At 40.4% G+C, this 22,839-nt stretch overlaps 2 protein-coding genes across 6 annotated transcripts in view; one reads left to right on the top strand and one right to left on the bottom strand.

Annotated features, from left to right (window-relative positions):
- The window catches only part of CEP70 (centrosomal protein 70), a 20,312-nt gene extending 7,309 nt beyond the window's left edge, over window positions 1-13,003 (bottom strand). For 2 of the 4 annotated variants that reach the window (XR_004647680.1, XM_034785823.1), the window contains exons 1-12: window positions 12,894-13,003; window positions 11,954-12,031; window positions 9,448-9,537; window positions 8,986-9,085; window positions 8,702-8,825; window positions 8,083-8,263; window positions 7,464-7,633; window positions 6,204-6,263; window positions 5,252-5,351; window positions 4,804-4,892; window positions 4,130-4,204; window positions 2,418-2,520 (exon numbers count right to left, since the gene is read on the bottom strand). Coding sequence is in view for 3 of the 4 variants with exons in the window: in XM_034785823.1 (XP_034641714.1) it covers window positions 2,418-2,520; window positions 4,130-4,204; window positions 4,804-4,892; window positions 5,252-5,351; window positions 6,204-6,263; window positions 7,464-7,633; window positions 8,083-8,263; window positions 8,702-8,825; window positions 8,986-9,085; window positions 9,448-9,537; window positions 11,954-11,962 (1,101 nt within the window). In the remaining variant the exon portion in view is untranslated. Of the gene's footprint in view, window positions 1-2,417; window positions 2,521-4,129; window positions 4,205-4,803; window positions 4,893-5,251; window positions 5,352-6,203; window positions 6,264-7,463; window positions 7,634-8,082; window positions 8,264-8,701; window positions 8,826-8,985; window positions 9,086-9,447; window positions 9,538-11,953; window positions 12,032-12,498; window positions 12,518-12,893 lie in introns of those variants that run through there. The other 2 variants (XM_034785826.1, XM_034785825.1) reach the window with 2 other exon arrangements.
- Window positions 13,002-22,839, top strand: FAIM (Fas apoptotic inhibitory molecule). Of its 2 annotated transcripts, XM_034785828.1 has the most exons (6): window positions 13,102-13,233; window positions 15,416-15,474; window positions 16,381-16,516; window positions 17,966-18,194; window positions 19,768-19,817; window positions 21,463-22,839. In XM_034785828.1, exons 2-6 carry the CDS (start codon window positions 15,431-15,433, stop codon window positions 21,610-21,612), a joined length of 609 nt encoding a protein of 202 aa, XP_034641719.1. In that variant the 5' UTR covers window positions 13,102-13,233; window positions 15,416-15,430; the 3' UTR covers window positions 21,613-22,839. The 2 variants fall into 2 exon arrangements, with proteins under 2 accessions (XP_034641718.1, XP_034641719.1); XM_034785827.1 differs by lacking the exon at window positions 15,416-15,474 and having other exon boundaries at window positions 13,002-13,233.

The raw sequence follows: 22,839 nt of genomic DNA, 5'->3' as shown, positions 1-22,839 counted from the left end.
TACAAATTTTAGTCAGCATTTTTACAAGCAATTCTATTGCAAAAAAACACTTGTTTCCTTTGGAAACAGTTTTCATGGCACTTACATGCAGCATTTTATGTTTGTTCAAATGAACAGAAGAACCTCGCTAATCCACACAAATGGGGGAGGAGGTGAAGATAGGTAATGGTACAGAGTAGTGAGGTTTATCGAGTAATGACTGCCAAGCAGGCTCGGGGAAGAAAAAGGGCGCAGTAATAGCAATGTTACCAGCTAATGGCGAACATATTAGCTCTAGAGCATTACTGCTTGCCTTGGGCATGGCCAGGTGATGGCATGCTATGTAAGAATGGCCATACTGGGTCAGATCAATGGTCCATCTATCCCAGTATCTTGTCTTCCAACAGTGGTTGGTGCCAGATGCTTCAGAGGGAATGAACAGAACAGGGCAATTATCAGGTGATTCATCCCATTGTCCAAACAGTTTCTGGCAGTCGGCGGTTTAGGGGGACACAGAACATGGGGCTGCATCCCTGACCATCATGGGTAATAGCCATTGATGGACCTATCCTCCATGAATATATCTAATTGTTTTTTTAACCCAGTTATACTTTTCGCCTTTACAACATCCGCTGACAAAAGTTCCATAGGTTGACTGTGTGTCAACCTTGTAACTCTTCACAGTCAGCTTTGGACTTAACTATCTTGAGTAATTTTGTATTGTCTGCAAACTTTGCCACCTCACTTTTTATGCCCTTTTCCAAATCATGTATGAATATTTTGAACAGCACTGGTCCCAGTACAGATCCTTGGGGGACCCCACTATTTACCTCTTTCTACTGTGAAAACTGACTATTTATTCCTACCCTTTGTTTCTTATATTTTAACCAGTTATTGATCTATGAGGACCCTCCCTCTTATCCCATGACTGCTTACTTTGCTTAAGAGCCTTTGGGGGGGGGGGGGCCTTGTCAAAGGCTTTCTTAAAGACCAAGTATACTATCTCAACTGATCACCCTTATCCAAATGCCCGTTGACCCCTCAAAGAATTCTATTAGATTGGTGAGGAATGATTTTCCTTTAAAAAAAATCCATGTTGTCTCTTCCCCAACATACCATGTTCATCTATGTGTCTGATAATTCCATTCTTTACAGTAGCTAGACATTACCAATCACTATTTGAGTTATTCAGAAACATTTGCAGTATTTGATTGACAGCCACTAGATAAGTGGTGATGTAGATGGTATGAAGTGTACTTCTCTGGAAGTTACAGAAGCCATAGATCTTAGACCTTTCACAATTTTCTGTCAGAGTGATTTTCATGCGTTCAAATGGAACTTCACTTGTAAAGGGCTTGAAAAATCTGAAAAACTGCTTAAGATGCTTCTTTTTGTCTCCTACTTATGCCAAGCAGCACACAAAACAGCAGGCGCTAAACCTGTGAAAGGAGCACTGTGCTGGCACTGCCTTGTCAGGATGGGGAGAGGGGAAAAGGTCAGAATGCTTACTTAGATTGTAAGTTCTTTGCAGCAGGAACCATTTATTTGTTCTGTGTTTGCACATTGCTTAGTGCAATGGTGGGCAACCTGTGGCCCATCAGGGTAATCTGCTGGTGGGCCGCGAGACAGTGTTTACATTGACCGTCCACAGTCAGCTCCCAGTGGCCGTGGTTCACCGTTCCCAGCCACTGGGAGCTGCGGTAAGCAGTGACCAGCATGTCCCTGCAGCCCATGCTCCTTCCCGTAGCTCCCATTGGCCGGAACAGCAAACTGTGATTACTGGAAGCTGCGGCCGGTCAACATAAACACTGTCTTGCAGCCCGCCAGCGGATTATTCTGACAGGCCACAGGTTGCCCACCACTGGCCTAGCGCAATGGGTCCTGGTTCATGACTCAGGATCTAAGACACTACCACAATACAAATAATAAATACAAAAATGTAAACATACCTCACCTTGCATGTCACAGTAACACTCATCCCTCATGACACTGTTACCCTCGAGTTCACATTTAGCTAATCCACTATATTTTTTGCAGGGAGAAGTTTCCCCACAGTACAAAGGAACGACTTCATTTCCTCCATGCCTCTTAAGCCCTTAACATGGAGCATAAGTATTGCAAAGGGCATTGAGCAGGCCTTCTATCCTGGAAAGAGTTTCTGGCACTGTCACTTCTGTCCTTTGTCAATCCGTTCTCTCTGCCTCCTTGCAATCTGATGTGGTAATTTACACTACAATAGGTTCATGCCAAATAGCCTTATCCTTAGTGCAAAAATGCTGACTATTAAACATTATGAGGCATGGGACTACATATGAAAACTCTGAATCACAACACCACATACTTAAGTTTAAATAGTTATATGAGATTAGTCTTTTATGTTTTGTTATATAACAGTTAGCTATAATTGAAAACAATCCATTTGAAATGTGTATCTATACCTGTAAGTATCTCTTGCAACCTGCTTGTAGCTGATCTTCTCCTGTCACACTCTCAGATTCATTGTTTTCTTTTATCTTTTCTCCCCTAATAATCCCATATGATCTACATGCAAAACAAATACAGCATTTCACACAAGGTCTCCCAATAGCAGCATTTCGGTTCAACCTGAGTAGAGGAAAAATACACTGGCACTTACAGCTAAAATCTCCATCTTTTTTAGTCTTATTATATTTACACAGACAGCTTTATATGTGCACTTTTTTCCCCATTTACATCATATTATTGAAATCAGATCATCTTAAACAGAGTTTTAAAATTAAAAGTTGTGCCCTAAACACTAAACATGTGAAAATTCAAAGGTAAAAGCTGACACTGAACTCACTAACACACTATTCCCCAGTTGTGATTAGATGTGCAAGGTCAGTGTGCAGTATTATACAACATAAGGGTACCCAAGGATGAAACTGTCCTAGCCACCACCAATTTAAACTATGGTTAGCATGGATTAGCAAGGGCTAGATTGTGTTACCCTCTTTATGTTGAGCAGTGTCTGACTATACAATAAATCCCACTGACATCAACTATTTGAGGAGTAAGACACTACTCAACTTGAGTATCATAATCTAGCCTTAGAAGTTTTTGCTCTTAACCTTCAAGGTACTACACAATTCTATTCCAGTCTACATCTCCACTGTCATCCCGTTCTAAACTCACATGCACACCTGCTCTTTGCAAGCTATCCCCACCTTTAATGGAAAAATTCTTGCAATTCTTACAGTGGTCAATGAATTGAAATTAATGAGAATTTTACTTGTGTAGGGACCACAGAATTTGGTCTTCAGTTTTTACAGGCATTTGAACATTTTTATAGCACTCTTTGACATAGTATTAGAGTGCCTTCCTTACATACTGCCTCTTGAACACCTTTCTTATCTTACTGTGTGAGGCAAACAAGCTCTCCTCAAGATGCACTTATTCTGAGAAGCCTATCAGTATAAATCCACCACCCACATTATATATTAAAATTAACAGATGAGAAAATGTTGCATATCTCTGAAAGTTCACATCCTGAAGTTTTGTGTATAAGCTATGTGTCTTCCAAGTTCTGTATAACTAGGCACGCAGATGGCACTCCACATATACACAGACGAGCGCGTGCAAAAACAGGATTACTTTTTTAGAAAACATCTGGTCAAATGATGCTACAGATAAATACCTCCTCCAGCTATGCTACGTTTCTAACTTTTAAAACTCTTGCTTAACAAGGTTGCAACAAAAACTGTATATAACAGCTTATTCAACCAGTGTGGATGTGAGCTAACTGGGTTAGAAATAGTACTCTAGCCTAAATGGCTGGAACAGTTTGTAAACTTCCCAAAAACCACCAGAACGGTTTGGCCCCTTTCTCATGTTGTCTGAAATGGTGTTCAAAACCAATTGAAACAACATTGTTTTAAACCTAGGGTAGATGGGGCCCAGAGCTGAATTGTCAGCTCTTTTCTTGGGATGTCATCCCATCATTTCAGAGATGCACCTGCTTTCTCCATATGTACAGCAAAATATTGGTCATTAACCACGGTCTCATGAATGACACCATGGAACAGGTTCATGAGCCAGCATATAAACTGTACACAGTAGAACACCTTCACTTTTAAAACACCAGAGAGAGTAGTGAAAGTTTACACTATGCTGAAAAGATAAATATACTTACTTGATATTTTTCTTTAGCATTTTCTCCAATTTCTTCACTTGCTGCTTGCAAAGTTTTAATTCCTGTGCAGTTGGTCTGTTGAAAAGAAAATATTTTATTATACATCATACTTTATTGGTGTGTAACTGAAAGTCAGGGCTACACTAGGAACACTTGCTAGTATAGCAATGTCTACTGGGAGTATGAGTCATTTTGCAGTATTTTTGTATCCACAAGATGACTGTTTAGACAGGGATTTGCTGGTATCAAAGTGTTTTTGCTGGTATTAGCTACACCAACAAACCTCTTCTAGCGCAGACTAGGCCTTAGCAGTAACAATGCTATTAGTGTAGAGATCCTATTCTTACAAACTGCTTCTGGCAGTCAGCTCATCAAGGGGGTCTCAGGCTCCCACATGTGCGAATGGCTGCACTTCCTCTGCCTCTGACCACTAAGTGAAGGACAAGTACCCAACAGGGGAGGACAGGATGCTCAAAGCAATAACTGATAGTTCTCCTTAAAGCAAATTATTGCTGCATCATCTTAAGATAATTCTATGCATTGTTTTTAATAGCAGGTTTCTTGGTGCATTTGTACAATTTCTGGTGCGTCATGATGGTGTTTGTTTCTTTTCTTGTGAAGCTGTAAAGTTTGTTGAAATGTCTTTTACCAAAGACAAAATTTTCACTTCTCACCTTATTTCCAGATCTTTCTTGAGATCTGTATTTTCACACATAAGTTGTTCATTCCTGGCTTTTGTCTCAATGAGCTGATTCTGGAAAGACTACAACACAGACTGCATTATCTCTCTTTATTTTTTCAAATCAATACTTAATCAAATCACCTATCTAATCGGGTTGTGCACTTTTACATCTATAAAATGGTAAACTCAAGATATTATTGTAATATGTATATTATGATAGCACCTGAGACCCTAGTTAAGATAGAGAACCCATTGTGCTAGATGATATGTGAATAAACAGCTAAAACAATAACAAACCTACCTCCTAGGAGCATACAATCCCAGACAAGAGTGGGAGTAGAAGAATAAAATCAAATACATACATAACAAGTACTTATTTTTTCCCCACATGTAACCATTGTTTTTAGATCTGCATTTATTAATAGCTAGCAGTTCCATACCGTAAGCAATGCTTTATAGTTAGGTGTGGCATCTAGATTTAAGAATTCTTCTTTGCCTTTTCCTTCTCCTTGTACATGATCTGTTTCTTTTTTATTTCTGCTTTGGGTGGAGAAGAGGGAAAATAAACAAACTCCATTTTACTAAAATTCAATACACAGGAATAAATTGCTTAACCAACAGAAGTTACACTAAGTGATGTGACCACAAATGAAAAGCAGAACAGCATCCCGTTCTCAGACCACACACTCCTCCTAATTTCTCTCAGGCTGCATTTCATTTACTGAATCAAATGCCCTGGACCAACTAGAGGGAAGCCCAATGCAAGCAGATTACACTGCTCAATTTCCAAACAGAACATCTCAGATTATTGGGACAGTTGCATGCTGGATGCTTTGCACCACCAGATAGAACTGCTATGCCAGGGGAGTTCTATCTCCTGGACCCTAGCGGAGGGGCAACGGCCAGAGGAAAAAGCAACACAGCTGGGGCATGTATATGCTCTGCACTTCCTGACTGTGGGCAGTCAGATACAAAAGCTGGAGCAATCTTTGGCCCACTCTAGTTTATGCCATGAACAAAGCTGGTGATGTACCTTTTCCTCTTCCTCCGCCGTGGATGCCGATCAAAATCGGGGCATAGTATCTAAACCTGAAGGTTATTGTAGTCCCTTGCTGCTTTTAACATGCTAGTGATTTTTGGATCACATAATATGTAACATTAGCCACTTTAATTTTCAATTGGGGCAAACCCTGAAAGGTGCTCAGTGCCTCTGAAGAGGTGCTGAGCTCCCTCAATGCCTCTGGTTTCAGCAGTAGCTAAGGATGCCAAGACCCTTAGAGCCTTCCCACTAAAGTCCAGGGTAAAATTCCTATTGATGTCAACCGGAAAAGTATGTAATGTAACTTTATATACCATAAATTCAACAGTTACTAATGAACGGATCAATCCTACCTTAGCTCCTTTTTCATTTGATTAATCTGAGATTCATAATAATCAATTAGACTAAGAAACCTGAAGAAGGAAAGAAATGTATTTTAAACTTTAAAAATAGTCCACAAGCAATTATTCTATGTAATTTTAAAATACAATAATCAAAGTATTGTGACCAAAAATCGCTTGATGCAATTGCTTATCTCCCAAAGTTCCTATCTGTGCCATTTCTCACTTATATCAGTTCAGTGAACGCAGTAAAAAATAGCCATAACTTTCTAGGCTATGCAAATCATAGGTGCTAACCCTGTACCAGGCTGAAATTGGCAGCCATTCAAAAGAAGGTTGGCTCGCTGTGCAGGGTTAAAAGCCAAATCTGTGGCAGTAAGGAGCACCTCACATACCTATCAGACTGCAAATAAATCCCCACCAGGGCTAACAACCTGACGAAGTTTCTCAAGTCCAAGGACTGGAGTACCCTAATAGGAGGGATTCTGATCACACGAGTGCCAGATAGGCTATGGACGCTCGTTTAAAAAGAAACTAGACATGAACTGGAGATGAGAGGCTCTCTTATCTACCAGAAGAAATACCAAGGCACAATTATTGAACAATTCTCCTAACAAATACTCAACCTGAGGAAATGCCTCGCCCCTGCTCATCCAACATAACAAGGAAGTTAGGGGGTACAGAGCTTGCCAATTGAATTCCTATGGCATTCACATAAGCCTCTGTGAGGGCAACAGTCTATGCGACCTTATAATTTATCAGCAATATACAGATGCTACTGTATGTTGGGGGAGAGGGATGGAATCCCCTACATCAATCTTGGAATATGGAGCAGCCTTCACACACTGCCTCAGATGCTTATGGATACGCTGCAGAGGCTGCTTTAATACGAAAAAAAAAAAAAAGCTTACAGCCTAATTTTTAGAAATACAGATTGGGATCAACCTATCTAGTGGTATACGTTACACGTCTCCATTTAGAATTCTATTCGATATGGAAAGAGTGTCACTTTCTTCCCTTTGCTTCCACCTAGCGTACAAGGGCTGTAATTCTTGTTCTTCTCTATGAAATTACTTACCCAACTCAGTTTTATTATACATAAAAAATTATTATACAGATATGTAAAAAGGACCTGTAATTTCTAAACTGGCACTTCTAAGATGTTCATGCTTTCCACCCTATAATGAATAGTTATTTAAAAACGGTTTCTTCATTTTACATAGAATATTATCAGGCTCTCACTTATGAACATGGTGGTAAAGAGTTGCTTACTGTTGATCTAAGAGAGACTTTGGGGCTCGCTTGCAAAACTGGCAGAACATTTTGTTCTGTGTGACAACTCGCTGCTGCTCTTCCATCCCAATCTTATGGAGCTCCTTCTGCAAACGTGCAATAGTCTCTTCCTGTTCATGCAACTTTTCATTTTGGTGATGGTACTTTGTCTGCAAATAGAGGATAGGAAAATTCTAAAAGGAGTATGGCACATTGTGTGTAAAACAAGATACAGAGTTGGCAAACTACAATGGTTTCACAAAATCTAAGTTCTTGCTGTCTACATGTAGTTTCTAAGTGAGGGAAGTGGGAGAAGGGGTAATTTTATTCTTTATTACAACCCTATTCTTCAAAGAACTGTGTAGGGGTTCAAAATCATAAATACAAACAATATAACAATTTATAGTGACTGTTAGGTTTAGTGCAAGGGTGCTGGATAGCGCTGGTGGCCTGTGATATACAAGAGGTCAGACTAAATGATCTGGTGGTCCCTTCTGGCCTTAAACTCCATAACACTCTCACATCTGTTATTTTGATCGCTGAAAATATTTCAAAAGCCCTTTAAAGCAGTCAAAAGCATTTGTGGTTTGAGTCCCCAAATAGTTACTATTAGAAGCACCTGTGAAGCTTGCTGATCTTTCTGAAGTTCTTTCACTTGATTCTGTTGCTGGCAAACTTTAGCTATACACTCATCTTCCAGCTGACAAATTTTGGATTTGATGTTCTCCACAACATTTTCCAACTCTTTGGCTCGTTGTTCCTGTCGACATGCCCGACCTCTCTCCTGGCGTATATCATCCCTAATTTAAAACAAAACAAAAATATGGAGCCCTACCTTCATTTATAATAAACTCACTTCAGTAATGTAGTGAAATACTGGTATTTTTGGAGGATAGGCCCCAAAGACATGGCACAAGGGGACTCTCAGTAGCAGCCCATGGAAGTAGGGTAGTGAGGCAGGCCAGCTCCACTGGCCAGAACCCCGAGTAAAGGGACTACAGAAGCAGCTGCCGTAATGGCAAAGCAGCTGACCAGGTACCCCCATGACCCCTAAATCCCACGTCCCGTGCAAAAGAACTAAGGATTTGGACTTAAGTGAGGATAAAAACTCCAATACTCAGAAAAAGGAAAGTTTAACTAATGGTTTGGTAATTTTTAAGAAAGTGTGCCTCTTGCATAAATATAGAACACGTTTTCACATTTGTGAAAAACTCCTTTTCACTGACAGTAAGTCTTACCTAAGCTGGCGATTAGCCTCTATAAGGCCATGCATCATTTTCTGTTGTCGTTCAGTGTCGTCCACCAGTGTTTTCAATGCAAGTCTTATCCCCAGTGAAGAGTGCTTGTCTAAAACAATCGTATCTGTAGACATTTAAGATAGACAAGACAGTGATAAAAGGAGTGGCAACTTGCACCTCCATAAACATTTGGAAGTGGAGAAGGTTATATCAAAAGAGGATTTATGAACTTAAGTTTAATATTTTTAAACAACAGGAATTGCTAGAGAACAGCACTTCATTACCTGTCAGAGTTCTGCTGTTTCTTGGGTTAGCAAGACACACGGGTTTTAAGCCATGTCGCACTAATAATTTGTTTACGTTTTCCCATTCTGCTTGCTCCTGCTACAGATGGAAGGAGAGGTGGAAGAGAGAAGACTTTGAATTCAGAGAGTTATCTAATAATATTCAATAATTCTAGTATTCCCTCTAGTTGTGTGTACAATGGAACGCTTCTTCTAATGCCAATCAACAAAATACTATAACATGTCACAGTTACAAAAGGAACTCAGAACTTAAGTTCTTTCATGGCAATTTAAAAGGCTCTCAGTTCACCTTCAGTGATGATCTGCAAGAAGCAAAGAAAAATACACCAAACTATACTAAATACTGCATGCTAACTCCTCAAACAATTTATATCTACATTTCAAAGGGTGAAAAAGCTTTGCAAATTTACACATTCTACTGTTTTTAAAAAAAGGACTTACCTGACACCATGATTCAGTGGACTTTTGTGCTGGAATCACCTGCATAGAGCCTGCTGGGGCATTACTTGACAATGCACAACTTTGTGGGACCTGAACACAAACAAGGTAAAAGTTGCATGCTGAATTCCCTCTAATCCTTGCTATACGGTCAAGCCCTTTGTTTTCAGTTTTTACCAAAAATGTCCAGGATTTTATAAAAGCCTATGTGCTTTTTACTGATATTCACCTGAATTTTGGACCCCTCGAGTACATGAAAATACTGATTATTTTAAGAAAATACGTTATATTAAGTAGATGCACTTATGTTAACAATACACTAGTCTAAGTGTAAATGTGAGGCTGTCTATTAAAGAAAGGCAATCGTACAAAAAATATACGAGTACTTGTGAGAGTAGAGATCAGCTCTCCAGTCCTAAAAAAACAGTAGTGCCAGAACTCCCTGGACCCAGCTCCCCACTCTGGAAAGAGATGGTGGCTCAGTAACCTGGGCAGTCCTGGTAACCAAGCCACCATCTCGCCTTCTAAAATGGGCCCAGAAGCAGAAGAGGTGGAAGAGGCAGCATGAGATGGCAGCTCCTTCACCTCTTCCAATTTTCTCTATCTGTTGTTTTTTTTCCATCCTCCCGTCCCGTAATATTAACCCTGATATTTACCCAGCAAGCTGTGATGTAAATTTTTTGCACCAATTTTCATCCATTTTTAAATTTTTGTTATAAATACTAATAATACATTCCTGGAAAAACTAAAATAAATTAAAAATGAAAACCGACAGGCCTTGTATATGGCACATACGAAGCACTGCATGAACCAAACACAGACCTAGGCAGAAGAGCTCCAAAGATGTAATAATGGTTCTACCATTGATTCACAGTGACCTTTTTTTCCATTTAGGAAATTTGTGAAAATACTAGGTTAGATAGTCTTTCTACACGTGTAAAACATGAATTATATTCACCCTACCCCACAGAAATGTTGCAAGTGCTTGTCTGTCAATTGGCCCAATCCTCCAGTCTTTCCGAATGTAAAGGCCTAAATTTTCCAAGAGTGCTTAGTGATCTGGAGCACCTCAGTTTTGGGGCAACAGCTTAGAAAGGCTCCAATTGTCAAAAAGGGCTGAGGACCCTACCTCAGAAAATCAGGCTCTTTTAGGGAAAACTGAGGTACCCCAAATAATTACTCACTCTTGAAAACTTAGGCCAAAATGCCTATTAACATCAAAATGGACTGCAGGATGTTTTTATAAACTTCTCACACTGAGGACTAAAAACTATAATTTTGAAGCAGGCATATTTTTCTTAATTCAATTTACAGATAACTGTTAATGAGAGGCCAAGAACTTTAAAATCTGAAATCAGTGGGGGATGCTGGTTGCTCAGCACTTCTGAAAATTAGGCCACTTATTTGGGCAATTCAATATGGCTTTAGGAGTCTAACTTTAGGCACCTACGCCCAGATCCTCAAAGATATTTAGGCTCCTAACTTCCATTGATTTCAGTGGAAGTTCAGATCCTCAAAGGTATTTAGATATTGATTTCAATGGAAGTTAGGAGCTTAAATGCCTTTGAAGATCTGGACTCTATTCTTGAAAATCTTTGCCAGAATCATCTATTCAAAACAGATTTTAGTTTAATTCTTTTAATTTAAAAGTAAGAACAGCAATTGTGAGCAATCCTACAAATAGTGTGGGCCAGGGGCATTTCTATAAACTCACTGCTTTCTCTCTTCCTTCATATAGTGATAATTGCCTACATTTTCATTTGGTAACTAGAGAATGCAACAAAATACCATAGTGGCTGTATTTATACAGATCGAGCCTGATTTCAAAACTGAAGTGAATGGCAGTTGTGAGTGTTCAACCCTCTTGAAAGTCACCCAGGGCTTGTCTACACCACGCAGCTTTTAGTGACAAGGCGTGTGTAAACGCTCTTTGTCTTTATTTTTTATTTTATTTATTTATTTTATTTATTTAATTTGTCGGCACTTTTGCCGACAAAATACTTTCAGCCCTGCGAACGGCGTTAGCTTTGTTGGCAGGAAAGCGTGCCTGCCAACAAAGCCGCGTTCACACTGCCACTTGCGTCGGCAAAACTTTTGTCTTTCGCAGAGGGGCTTTTTTAAGTACCCGTGAAAGACAAAAGTTCTGTTGACAACTTTGCAGCATACACATACCCCCAAAAGGATTTTAATGAATTACCATACCACAAGGATGTGTATGCACATGCAGCAGTTCATATTGGAAAATTATTAGTCTTTTTGGTTTATCATGTGCTGTGTTTGCAATGCACTTTAACTTTTCGTTCAAGGTGAAAGGCTAGGGTTATTTTTTGCAAAGTTATAACGGTACTGCAGGTCCAACTGTGGGCCTACCATCTTTGACAGTACTGTCCATTATAGCCTGCTAATTTGCTAATTCCAGAAATTTTAACACAAAGAAGCATACAGCAGGTAATCTTTAATAAATACATTATATGGTGCAATATACAGTTTAGATTAATTAGTACTATACCTCAGTCATAAGTTACTCCTGTGTTGTTGGTTTTCACTGTCAGATTGTTAAAATATCAAACTGTTCTCTGATCTGAAGCTGTTCAAGTATCAAAGGAGAGAAAACAACAAAAGTCAGAAAACAACACTGAGTTGTGCCCTGCAATACATATTTTGTACAATCCTCTCATTGCCAAACAATGGCATTTATAGGTATTATGCAGAAGAGGTTTGGCCCCAGACATCATGATTTTGCATCACAAAAGCATTTTAACTATAGACAGATACCACTATATGTAATTCAGGACAGTAGACAGCCCAATGCGCATACAGTAGCAGCCCTAGAGCCTCAAGACGGACAGCTGGCATACAACACAACAGTGGATGAGGTATTTTGGCCAAGGACAGCTAGTTAAACGTCTGCTTCTTTACGCTCAGTGTTACCAGACCAGATGGCTAAAAATCCCTATTCCTTTACCCAACAAAAATTGTCAAACTACTAGGCTGCACGCTCAAGCTTGGCCAGACATACTCCCACCTCTCCTTCTTTCTCTGCCTAGCACCCACCCGCTCCAGGCCTTTCTACCAAGTGCCGGGCACCTGCTGGCGCTCTCCAGGGGTGATACTGGTGAGATAAGGCGGGGGAGGTACTGCCTCGGCTCGGTCAACTTCTCTCGGTGAAGGAGACAGAAGTGGGTCCAGTAGAAGATGTTGCCTCCCCCACCTCGTCTCACTCAGGGGCTGGGCCCAACACCGCAAACAACACGGGAGCGGGCTGGGCCGGTGGGTGTAAAGGCCTAGCGAGGATGGGAAACACACCCCGCGGGGCGGGGGCTGTACCTGTACCGGGGGGGGGGGGTATCTCCCTGTACGGTCACAGCTCCCCCGACACATTCCCTCCCTCCCCGGCCGCCAGCCCAGCCCAGCCCCGCCTCGCCTCGCCGCTTCCCGACCCTCCCCACCTGGGCTCGCTCGGCCTCGGGCCCCGCCACACGCTCCGCGGCCGTTGCAGAGGCGGGGCAGAGGGAGGCGGGCGGCGGGGGCCGGCCTGAGGGAAACGCCCCCCGCCGCCCGTGGGGCAGCCAGGAGCAGCGGCGGCGCGGGGTGGGGCCGCACGCTCCCAGCTCCCCGCCCGAGGGCGCGCACACCCCGGCGGCAGCGGCGCTGCCGGTGGATGCGCCGGGCGGTCGCTCTGGTCGATGCGCTCCGCGTCGCTTCCCTGCCCCCGAGCGCCATTTTGGCCGCGGGGGCCGGAGGGAGAGAGGCGGCTGCGGGGAGTGGTGCGGAGCGAGACCCGCCCAGGTACGAGAAGCCCCGGGCGGGCTGGCGCCCTTCGTCCTCTGCCTCCGGGGCGCGGCAACCTCATCGCGCGTCAGAGCCCACCGCGGCCTCTGAACCCCCGCGGTGCCTGGCCTGCGGCGCCCTCCCGCTCGGGGAAGCCTGGCCGCTGCGCTCCCCTGGCCCCCAGCCACAGGACCCGACCCCGTCCCGTTGGGCAGGCCCAGCGCCCGGGCGGCACTAACAGCCCCTGCTCCGCGGTAAATGTCCCGAGCCACCGGGTAGCCCCGCCTGGGGAGAGCCCCTGCTCCGCTTTCTTGGAGGCCCTCTGCCCCGACATCCTAATGTGATCTCGTGGGAGCGCCCCTTTCCCTTAGAAAACTGGTTCCTGTGTATTGGCTCCCGTGGAGACACAGGTCAGCAGCCAACAGAGGACGCACGGGTAGTGTGCCGCTGTCAGTGATGACTCTGTTAGTATTAACATCATGTGTGTGGCTGATCAGTGCGGAGCGTCGGTGGCTGGTCAAGTCAAACTGTTAACGTCCCTGTGAGAAGCACCGCAGTGTCTAGTAAGAGTAGCCTGGTTCAATACCGTAACCACACAGAGCTTGTCTCTGGCCAGGTGCTCTGATTTAGAGGTAGGGGGTGAGGCGACGGCCATTGTTTCTTTCAGTTCCAGAAGAGTAGGGTAGTACTAGTTGCCATCAACTTAATCTCGTGATATTTCACTGCCATTAAGATCCGTATCCTGTGTTGTAATAAGCTTGGTAGCAGTGATGTTTTCTCTCCCTAAACCAACAAAATAGAATAAATAGCACTTGTATGAATCTTGCTCCATTGGTAGAAGTTTTCTGGACTTCTAAAGATGGCATAGAGCAGAAGGGGCATATTAAGTGCTTTTTATGCACAAGATGGAAATATGATTTAAATAACAAAATTAAATCTTCATTATTTGGAAAGCCTGGAATTAAAACAAACACACACAAAAAACCCTGAACTTGTAGAGGTCATTCAGGGCATCCATTATTAAAGTGACTAAACAGATAAATAAGTGACAACATATCCTATGAGTATTGGGGACTAATAGATACTAAACTGCAAAAGTATGCAATAGTTTCATGTGTGATCAAATATCTTTATAGTTTTTCCAAGTGTTTGTATTAATTAGACAGTCATTGTTTCAATTAATGCTGTAATAAAGAGGTCACTAAGCCAGTCTGCCTAATTGCAGATTTCCATTTTCTCAAAATAACTCTTTTGGCCACTAAAATAGTTCCTGCAATCCATTTCTTAATGGATTACCATTTCTAGTATAACCAACTCATCCAGCACCCCAAGAACACACAAGCTTGGAGAAGGAAAAATAGTGACACAGTTTTAGAGAGAGCACTGAGTATGGTATTCCAGAACACCTGCATTTTTGACAGGTGTAGAGGATGTGTGAAAGGTTGGCATGTGGCTATTGCATCTCCAACAGCTGTGAGTTGCCAATCTAGCCTTAAATAAATGTTCTAGAGTCCAGTTGTACCTGTTTAATATCTTATTCTGGAAGAATCATAAGGATGAAAAACTTGAAGTATCTTTCACATTAAGCCACATATCCTCCCAGGTTTCTGTTGTGATAGTAAGACTAAGTTCCTTTTCCCATTTTTCTTTGAGACTGACTTCTCTACAATTTCTGTGCATTTATGTATCAGTTTTGTGTAAATTCTGCTTTTTTGGTATGGAAGTCCTGTGAATTTTCACTACAATTACATATTCAGCTGCCAAATCTCAAAGTAATATCTACTTGAGACACAAAATTTTGATCTGGTGTGAAACTCTTCCAAAGGAAAGGGATCTTAACCTTTTGACCTGAAGTTAGTCAAAAGGTCTTCCATCGAATAAGGGATGAGTCACTATGTACCCTTAACCTATGTGGATAAATTGAATTTATATTTGCAATGAAATATTCAGATAAGGTATTGATTTATATTCCAGTGTTGTGTCTAACAAAAGTCAGAACTGTATTACATTACATTTCATATGTTAGGGTGTGTGAAAGCTCCCTGTGTTTTTGTGAAAATATCCATGGACATTAAATGGAAAGAACTAAGAAGGGATTACTTTTTAATTAAGATGGAACTGCAGTACTCGACATTTTTTTTTTTTTTTTTTTTTGCTGCTATTCTGCTTTTCTCTTTCTTTGCTGCTAATTGGATTAAAGGCCGTTCTGGTTACTATGGCATCCCGTGAAGAGATTACTCTCTATGAAGATGAAGTAAGGTAAAAAAAAAAAAAAAAAACCCAAAACACTCACTGCAGTATAAACTGATCTGGAAAGGTGTCTGTAATTTTAAATTTAATGGTTGTTGGTGATCAGATCTATGGATGTGCAGATTATTCTCTTTAAACGAATAGTGCATCATAATATGTGCATGCACACACATATCAGATATTACCTAAGCCAGTGGTTTTCAACCTTTTTTCATTTCAAAAAATTTCAAAGGGAAGTGTGGACCCCTTTGGAAATCTTAGACATAGTCTGCAGCCCTCTAGGGGTCTGCAGACCACAGGTAGAAAATCACTGACCTAACTGCAGTTTTTTTTAACTTAGTCACACTTTTTGTGTTATTTATTAAACAAACTGTTAAGGTTAAGTTTAATAGCCTAGAAAAGATTTACAGTTTTACCACAAATGGTTATATAAATTCTCTGAAATGTAAAAACCTAAAATGATTTGTAATGGGTCACTCAATTTTTACTATATGTTAGAAGATGCCAACAAACAAGATAATTTACTGATGAGCATGAGGAATTAGGTAGTTTTGTAACTAGTATCCTTCTGTAGTTAGAAGTTTTAGCACTTACATGGATGTATATGTATATAGTATTTGTCAATGTAAAACTATGTTTTCCTATTTCTGTTCTAATTTTTGTGGTCAACATAATTTCATTGTGTGCTTCTTAATTTGTTTCGATTTTAAACTTTTTTGCTATATTTGATTGTGGATGAGAAAATAAATAAATAAATAAAAGCTAAACCAATCTTTCCTATAGCTAAGTCAGTTCTTGATCAGGAATATTTTTAATTAGTTAAAGCTTACATAACCTGAAGTAATAAAACTTTGAACAAAATATATTGCACATTAATAGAAGAATTATAAGTCTTTAAAATTGTTATTCCCTCAGGTCTCGCTACGGCTACCTGGAGAAGATGACAGATCTGGTGGCTGTTTGGGAGGTTGCTTTAAGTGATGGTGTTCACAAGATTGAATTTGAACATGGAACTACATCAGGAAAACGTGTTGTATATGTAGATGGAAAGGTAAAATGAACATGTGCAAAACACTCAGTACTTATATAACTGTATCTTTATGTGTGAAAAGCACTATGACTAGTTAAACACAATAATAAATAGAACACAGGCTTTTTACCCTTGTAACAAAGTTAACTGAGTAATACTTAAAAGGAAAGAATGTATTTCAGGCTGCAATATTGTACCCTGGGTTTGCAATCCTCATCTCCAGATATTATCCCTTTGGCACAGCATGGCTGATAGCTTGCTGCCTTATTGGGAAATAGTAGTTCTACTTGCATTACACGTGAGAATCATTGGTATGGCTTCTGGCATCTAGTGTTCAGTCCTAACCTTAGACTCTACCAATATCTGATGTCATTCCCTGGTAGTGCTTCTCCAGTCTCTTATTGATCTCTTCACAATATAAGAAGGGCAGGGCGCTATCCACTTCGCTGTCCTTTCTCTCTCTCTCGCTCTCTGTCTCTCTCTCTCCTTGTTTGTCTTGCAGCAGTGGTAATCAATAGGCAGACTGCGGGCCAAATCCAAACTGCCAGATGATTTTGAACAGACCCTGAAATTTTTTTATTTCTTTATTATTTTCTCTGGAGTCTAGATCTTGACCAAGAAATTTGGACCTTGACAAAAAATAGACTACCCCGTCTTACAGTATGAGTTTGTAGAAATACACCTCTACCCCGATACAACGCCAAAAATCCCTACTGTGTTATAGCTGAAACCCCGTTATATCGGGGTAGGGGCGGCCGGGCTCCGGAGGTGATTTAAAGAGCTCCGGGCTCTGGCCGCTGCAGGGAGCCCAGGCCCTTTAAATCGCCGGTGAGCCCCACTGCCACAGCCCTGGGGTAGTAGCAGCAGGGCTCCAGCGGTGATTTAAAAGGCCTGAACCCTTTAAAGCGCTGCCCGAGCCACGCTGCCGCAGCCCCGGGGTAGCAGCAGCAGGGCTCCGGCGGTGATTTAAAGAGCTCCAGGCTCTGGCCGCTGCGGGGAGCCTGGGCCCTTTAAATTGCCGGCGAGCCTTGCTGCCGCAGCCCCGGGGTAGCCGCGGTAGGGCTCCAGCGGTGATTTAAAGGGCCCGGGGCTCCCCGCAGCAGCCAGAGCCCCTGACCCTTTAAAGCGCTGCCAGAGCCCCGCTGCTACCACGCTATACACAAACCTGTGTTATAGCGGGGTGAGGTGTACTAACAGGGATTGATGTCTGATACCTGCCACGCACTTTCACACGCTACAGCTCAGATCCTACACAGAAATGCGCACAAATGCATCCTTGTGTTTACAGAGAACCCCACTGACGTTAATGAGACTGCATATCTCACTACAGGTCCTGGATCTGATACCGTGACAATAGTTTGCACCAGTTCCTCCATCTGCTACTTGGCTTGATATTTTCTGTAACGAGACAAAAATATTTGACTTTTTATTAACACCCATTTTCCTCTTTTTAATTATTTTATTCTTCAGGAAGAAATAAGAAAAGAGTGGATGTTTAAACTAGTGGGTAAAGAAACATTTACAGTTGGAGCAGCCAAAACAAAGGCTACCATTAACATTGATGCAGTCAGTGGTTTTGCATATGAGTATACCTTGGAGATCAATGGGAAAAGCCTCAAGAAGTACATGGAGAACCGGTCAAAAACAACAAATACTTGGGTATTAAGCTTGGATGGTGTGGATTGTAGAGTTGTGTTAGGTGAGTAAATATTGAGTCAGTTCTCATCACTGTGCTTTTTATATAATCTTATATAACTTTTTTAGGACTTAGGAACTCTTGGTTCAAGTCCCTGCTTCACCACAAATTTCCTATGTGACCTCTGTCAAGTCACTTGGGGAAAATTTTCAGAAGTATTTAGAACCTACTTTTGTATATGCATCTTTATTTCGATGCCTACTCCCAATGGGGAATAACTCTTAACTGAAGGTATCAGAGGGGTAGCCGTGTTAGTCTGAAACTGTAAAAAGCAACAGAGGGTCCTGTGGCACCTTTGAGACTAACAGAAGTATTGGGAGCATAAGCTTTCGTGGGTAAGAACCTCACTTCTTCAGATGCAAGAAGTGAGGTTCTTACCCACGAAAGCTTATGCTCCCAATACTTCTGTTAGTCTCAAAGGTGCCACAGGACCCTCTGTTGCTTTTAACTGAAGGTAGTAACCATGTTACCCTAAGTTTGTCTTGTTTAATGTGACCATTTAAACAGCTAGCCTATTTCTAAAATGTCTCTTTTGATAAGCATTACCTCTTCCTATGGTTGAATTGTCTTTTAGCTTATTTTAATTAATACGGGAAATGTTTTGGTTCAAAGATGTTTGTTTATATTTGCATTTTAGCTTCATATTTACATAAATAAATAACCCTTCCCCCCCACATTTTAGTACCAGGTAGAGGGCTCACATTAGGGACTTGATCCTTATACTCATTGAAATCAGTGGCAAAGCTCTCAATTCATTAATGATGCAGGGTCAGGACTAGGAGAGGAGAGGCCTGGAGACATGTTTTCTTCTAGAGGCTCAAGGATAGAATGACTGATAGTACCAAAAGCTGTACTAAGATCAAGTAGTATGAAAAGAGAGGGGGATCCATGAGTAGGAGCCAAATCCTGCTCTTTGATTGATTTAAATGGCATGAGAAAGGCAAGCAGGATTTGGTCCTACAATATTAACCACTCCCAGACAAAGGCAGTTTCAGAAATGTGAAATTTAGAGTGAACGTACTCCAGGAGATATGTTGGGTAATGTAAGCAAAACAGTGCTTTACAACAAACAAAAATTAATAATTGTTTAATGCAAGCCTATTTTTTTCTAATAAGGAAGGTGCATGAGTTTTCGAAAAGATTTAAGAATGTGAAAAGTTTGAAGGGTAATTAACAAGCTGTGTTTGAGCTAGAGGGACATCCCACAAAAAAAAGTTAGGCAAAAATCAGAATTTTAAATCATGGTAACTTATTTACTATTCAGTAACTCAAAAATCATTTATTTTTATTTTTTTTCAAACTTTGCAGAAACAAAATTTTTGGGTTTCAGAAAATCCTGACATTGATTAAACCATTTTTTGAGGCAAAAATGGGGCACTCTAATAGAAGCTGGTTGCAACCCTATGAGAGAGCCTCTCCTTATGAAGACAAACTTTGTAATTCAGGATATTACTGTTTATCTGGAACACATTTATGGAGTTATAGCTAAAATTTCATGGCAAACATTTGGAATTTCTATCTCTTTTTGGTCCATAAAGAGGCATGCAACTTTTGTTCTGTTTTCTCATTTTTACAGAGAAGGACACTATGGATGTCTGGTGCAATGGTAAAAAAATGGAAACAGCGGTATGTGATCATTTACAAAGGCTTTTGTTTAAGATACTTATTCTGATTTAAAACTGAAATAAAACATACCACAGTTAGAACACTAATATTGACATTATGTATCAGTGAAATAATTCAGATACTGTGGGGAAATAGCTGTGGGCCTTTTAAGTAAAGTATTTTGTGGAGGAGGAATAGGGAGCCGACTGAATTGCCTGTGGATTATAGAGCCAGCCAATTCAAATCTTCCCAGGTCACTAGTAACTGAATGTTAAACATTTAAGGCCTGATGTTCAGAGTGGCATAAAAATCAGATTACTTTTCATGCCTTTAAGTGGTCCCTCCAGTTTAGTGTTTAGGCATCTTGACAGAACAGTGTAGGGAAGTTTGCCATGTTGTACCTATTCCTGTGGATAAGAAGAAATCCTCAGTCTGTCATTTTGGTAATCTTACTCTTACTGAAAATTAGAGTAAAAAGGAAAAACATATATATTCTGCAGCTTTCCCTATGCAGAGGACTACAAAACCTATTTCCTCACCAGACATTTGATCCTGCATCTGTTACTGTCAAGAATAGTCCTATTGTATTCAATTAGAAAGGGTAGGGAAATGAGGTCTTAATTTTGCTATACTTTGAAACTGTTTTTCACCACGTTCCCAAGCATTCTTCTTCCACAAACTGCTAAGAGTACAACCTTCTGCCTCCCTTGGAGCACAAATTCTGATTTACTACTCCAAGCATTCTTAATCTTTTCCATACTGTCATTCCCCATTATAACAGAAAAAAGGTTTGGGATCTCCCATCTAACTAGCCACAAAGGAAGGGGGAGAGAGTGGTTGAGTCCCTCTGAAACCTGTTTGCAACCCCTAGATTGAGAACCCATGCACTATTCCTAGCACATGGTTTCTTAACCTATTAACTCCTGCAGGTATTGTGCCTGCATGATTGCCTGCCAAACTGTGCTTATATGTTAGGACAGCATTCTGGTCTCTCTTTGTATCAGAAGATAGACTTAAGCTCAATTTGGCCAAGATGGCATAATCCAAAACAGGAGATGTAACACCTGGAATTCTTTAAGCATCTGCAGTACAAACATACTCCAGAGTTATCATTGTTAATTCAGGGCACACACGAAGCCCTTTGAACAACTTAAGTTCCATTTAAACCGTAAGCCTTGTGTTTAAAGATCTTATTCAAGTCCTTTGAATTAATTTATGGCCAAATTCAGCTATGGTGAAAACCAGTACAAGTCAATTGACTTCAAGTAGAATTACAACAGAACCCAATTTGGCCTGTTTTAATTAACTTTATCAGTCACAGTGCTAGCTGAAATTTTTCAAATGTCACAAAACCCAGTATTTTACAAAAATTCTTTGTCTTTTTTTGACTAGGAAACAGCCTGATTGTAACATACATAAATCAAAACTGCTGCATAATCGAATATGGTGACCAAACAAGGCATAATTAGGGAATTTTCAGCTTTACATTTTCCACCTTGTCCTATATTTTTCAGCCACCAAATACCTATCAGGTCTCTTCTAATTTCTGGAGCTGCAGGTGCACCGAACCTCTGAAAATCAGATCATAGATGCCTTAAGAACACTGCAGTATTTTGTTAGTCAACCATATTGTTCCTTTTCATGATATTTTGTCTCCCCACCATAGGGTGAATTTGTAGAAGATGGAACAGAAACTCACTTCAGTGTTGGTGATCATGACTGTTGCATTAAGGCTGTCAGTAGTGGAAAGCGAAGGGAAGGAATCATTCATACTCTTATAGTAGATGACAGAGAAATCCCAGAGGTTTTGGAGTAGCCTGGAGTTAATCTGTTATAGAAATAAAGATCAGGGATTTTCAATTACTGTGGTAATTAATGATGTTAATATGTACTTCCAGGTACATTTAGTTTGTGCTTTTTATTTTCTGGTTACTGTATATGAAATTATTATAATCTTTTTGAGGACCAGATGAAAATATCCAATTATGTACAGCCTCAGTTATTACCAGTTCTTTTGTAAACTATATAAATATATAACACTAAGTATAAGGAGGGGAAGGTGGACTTAAAGATTTCCTTGTAAACAATTCCTACTTGTTACAATAATAAAATGCAAAATAAATAAGCAGTGCAATATTGAATTTTGAGAAGTTTAACTGGATGTGGTTTTCTTTTCATGTTCTGCATTCAGCTGCTCTGCACAAGTTTTACAATAGTACACCCAAGCTCTGAGCTGTTTTTTATTGATAAATGTTTCTTGTAACATGCTAATGTCACTTTAAAATTCCTATGGTTGTAGTTAAGGCAATAAATAGCTATGTAATTGCTAAAGTTAATAAAACAAAATATTGAAAATTTAGATATTCCATATTTACAGCAACTATACTAATATATACAACTTAAGACTAAGGGGGGAGAGAAATGTACTGTACAAAAAAAGGGAATGGACGGAATGGACAATCACACTAGTTTGTCTAACAGCTGTACATTAAAACTGTTGTAATGATTAAATAGCTTCTGCATTCCAAGTAACTATTCACTTTTAAAAATTCACTGTGGTGCCAAGACACTTTTTAAATGAAATATTTTGATGAAAACTGACAGTAATATGAAAGCTCCTACCAATCCAGCATTTAGCTAAACGAAACTTAACCCTACATTGCTGTGTGAACAGGGGAATACATGAAAAAAACAATGGAAATTAAGTGGGGGATCTGTTGGCCAAGTGGAAAAACTAAATTAGGAGTGGGATGTTTGTGTTTTCAAGCTTATAGGATGGTATTAAACTGTTAATTTTAACAAAATATAAAGAAAAACTATTTGAAAGTGCACCTAGAGTACATTAAAGATGTGCTAACTCACATAGTATGTATTGAAGTCCTTTTGTGAGACACAATAGCTTTATAAAGCATTGACATCTTGTGCTTTAGGTTTCAGACTAGTGTGTCTAATGCATTACTATAGTTATTATTGGGATGCCTTTTGTTCCACATCCTGTTTTGTTGTATTAAACTGTAACAAAAATAAAAATCCTTTGTCTGTA

This window comes from Trachemys scripta, chromosome 11 (assembly GCF_013100865.1).
Source record: "Trachemys scripta elegans isolate TJP31775 chromosome 11, CAS_Tse_1.0, whole genome shotgun sequence".
Lineage (NCBI taxonomy): Eukaryota > Metazoa > Chordata > Testudines > Emydidae > Trachemys > Trachemys scripta.
The sequence above is the reverse complement of the archived record's forward strand: the minus strand, read 5'-3'. Positions and strand labels throughout refer to the sequence as shown.

Bases quoted from the DNA above. Each gene is read 5' to 3' on its own strand.
- FAIM (XM_034785827.1), top strand. From the start codon at position 13,106: ATGCGCCGGGCGGTCGCTCTGGTCGATGCGCTCCGCGTCGCTTCCCTG. The intron at 13,234-16,380 runs GTACGAGAAGCC...TTATTCCCTCAG, and splicing joins GCGGAGCGAGACCCGCCCAG to GTCTCGCTACGGCTACCTGG. The intron at 18,195-19,767 runs GTGAGTAAATAT...TCATTTTTACAG, and splicing joins GGATTGTAGAGTTGTGTTAG to AGAAGGACACTATGGATGTC.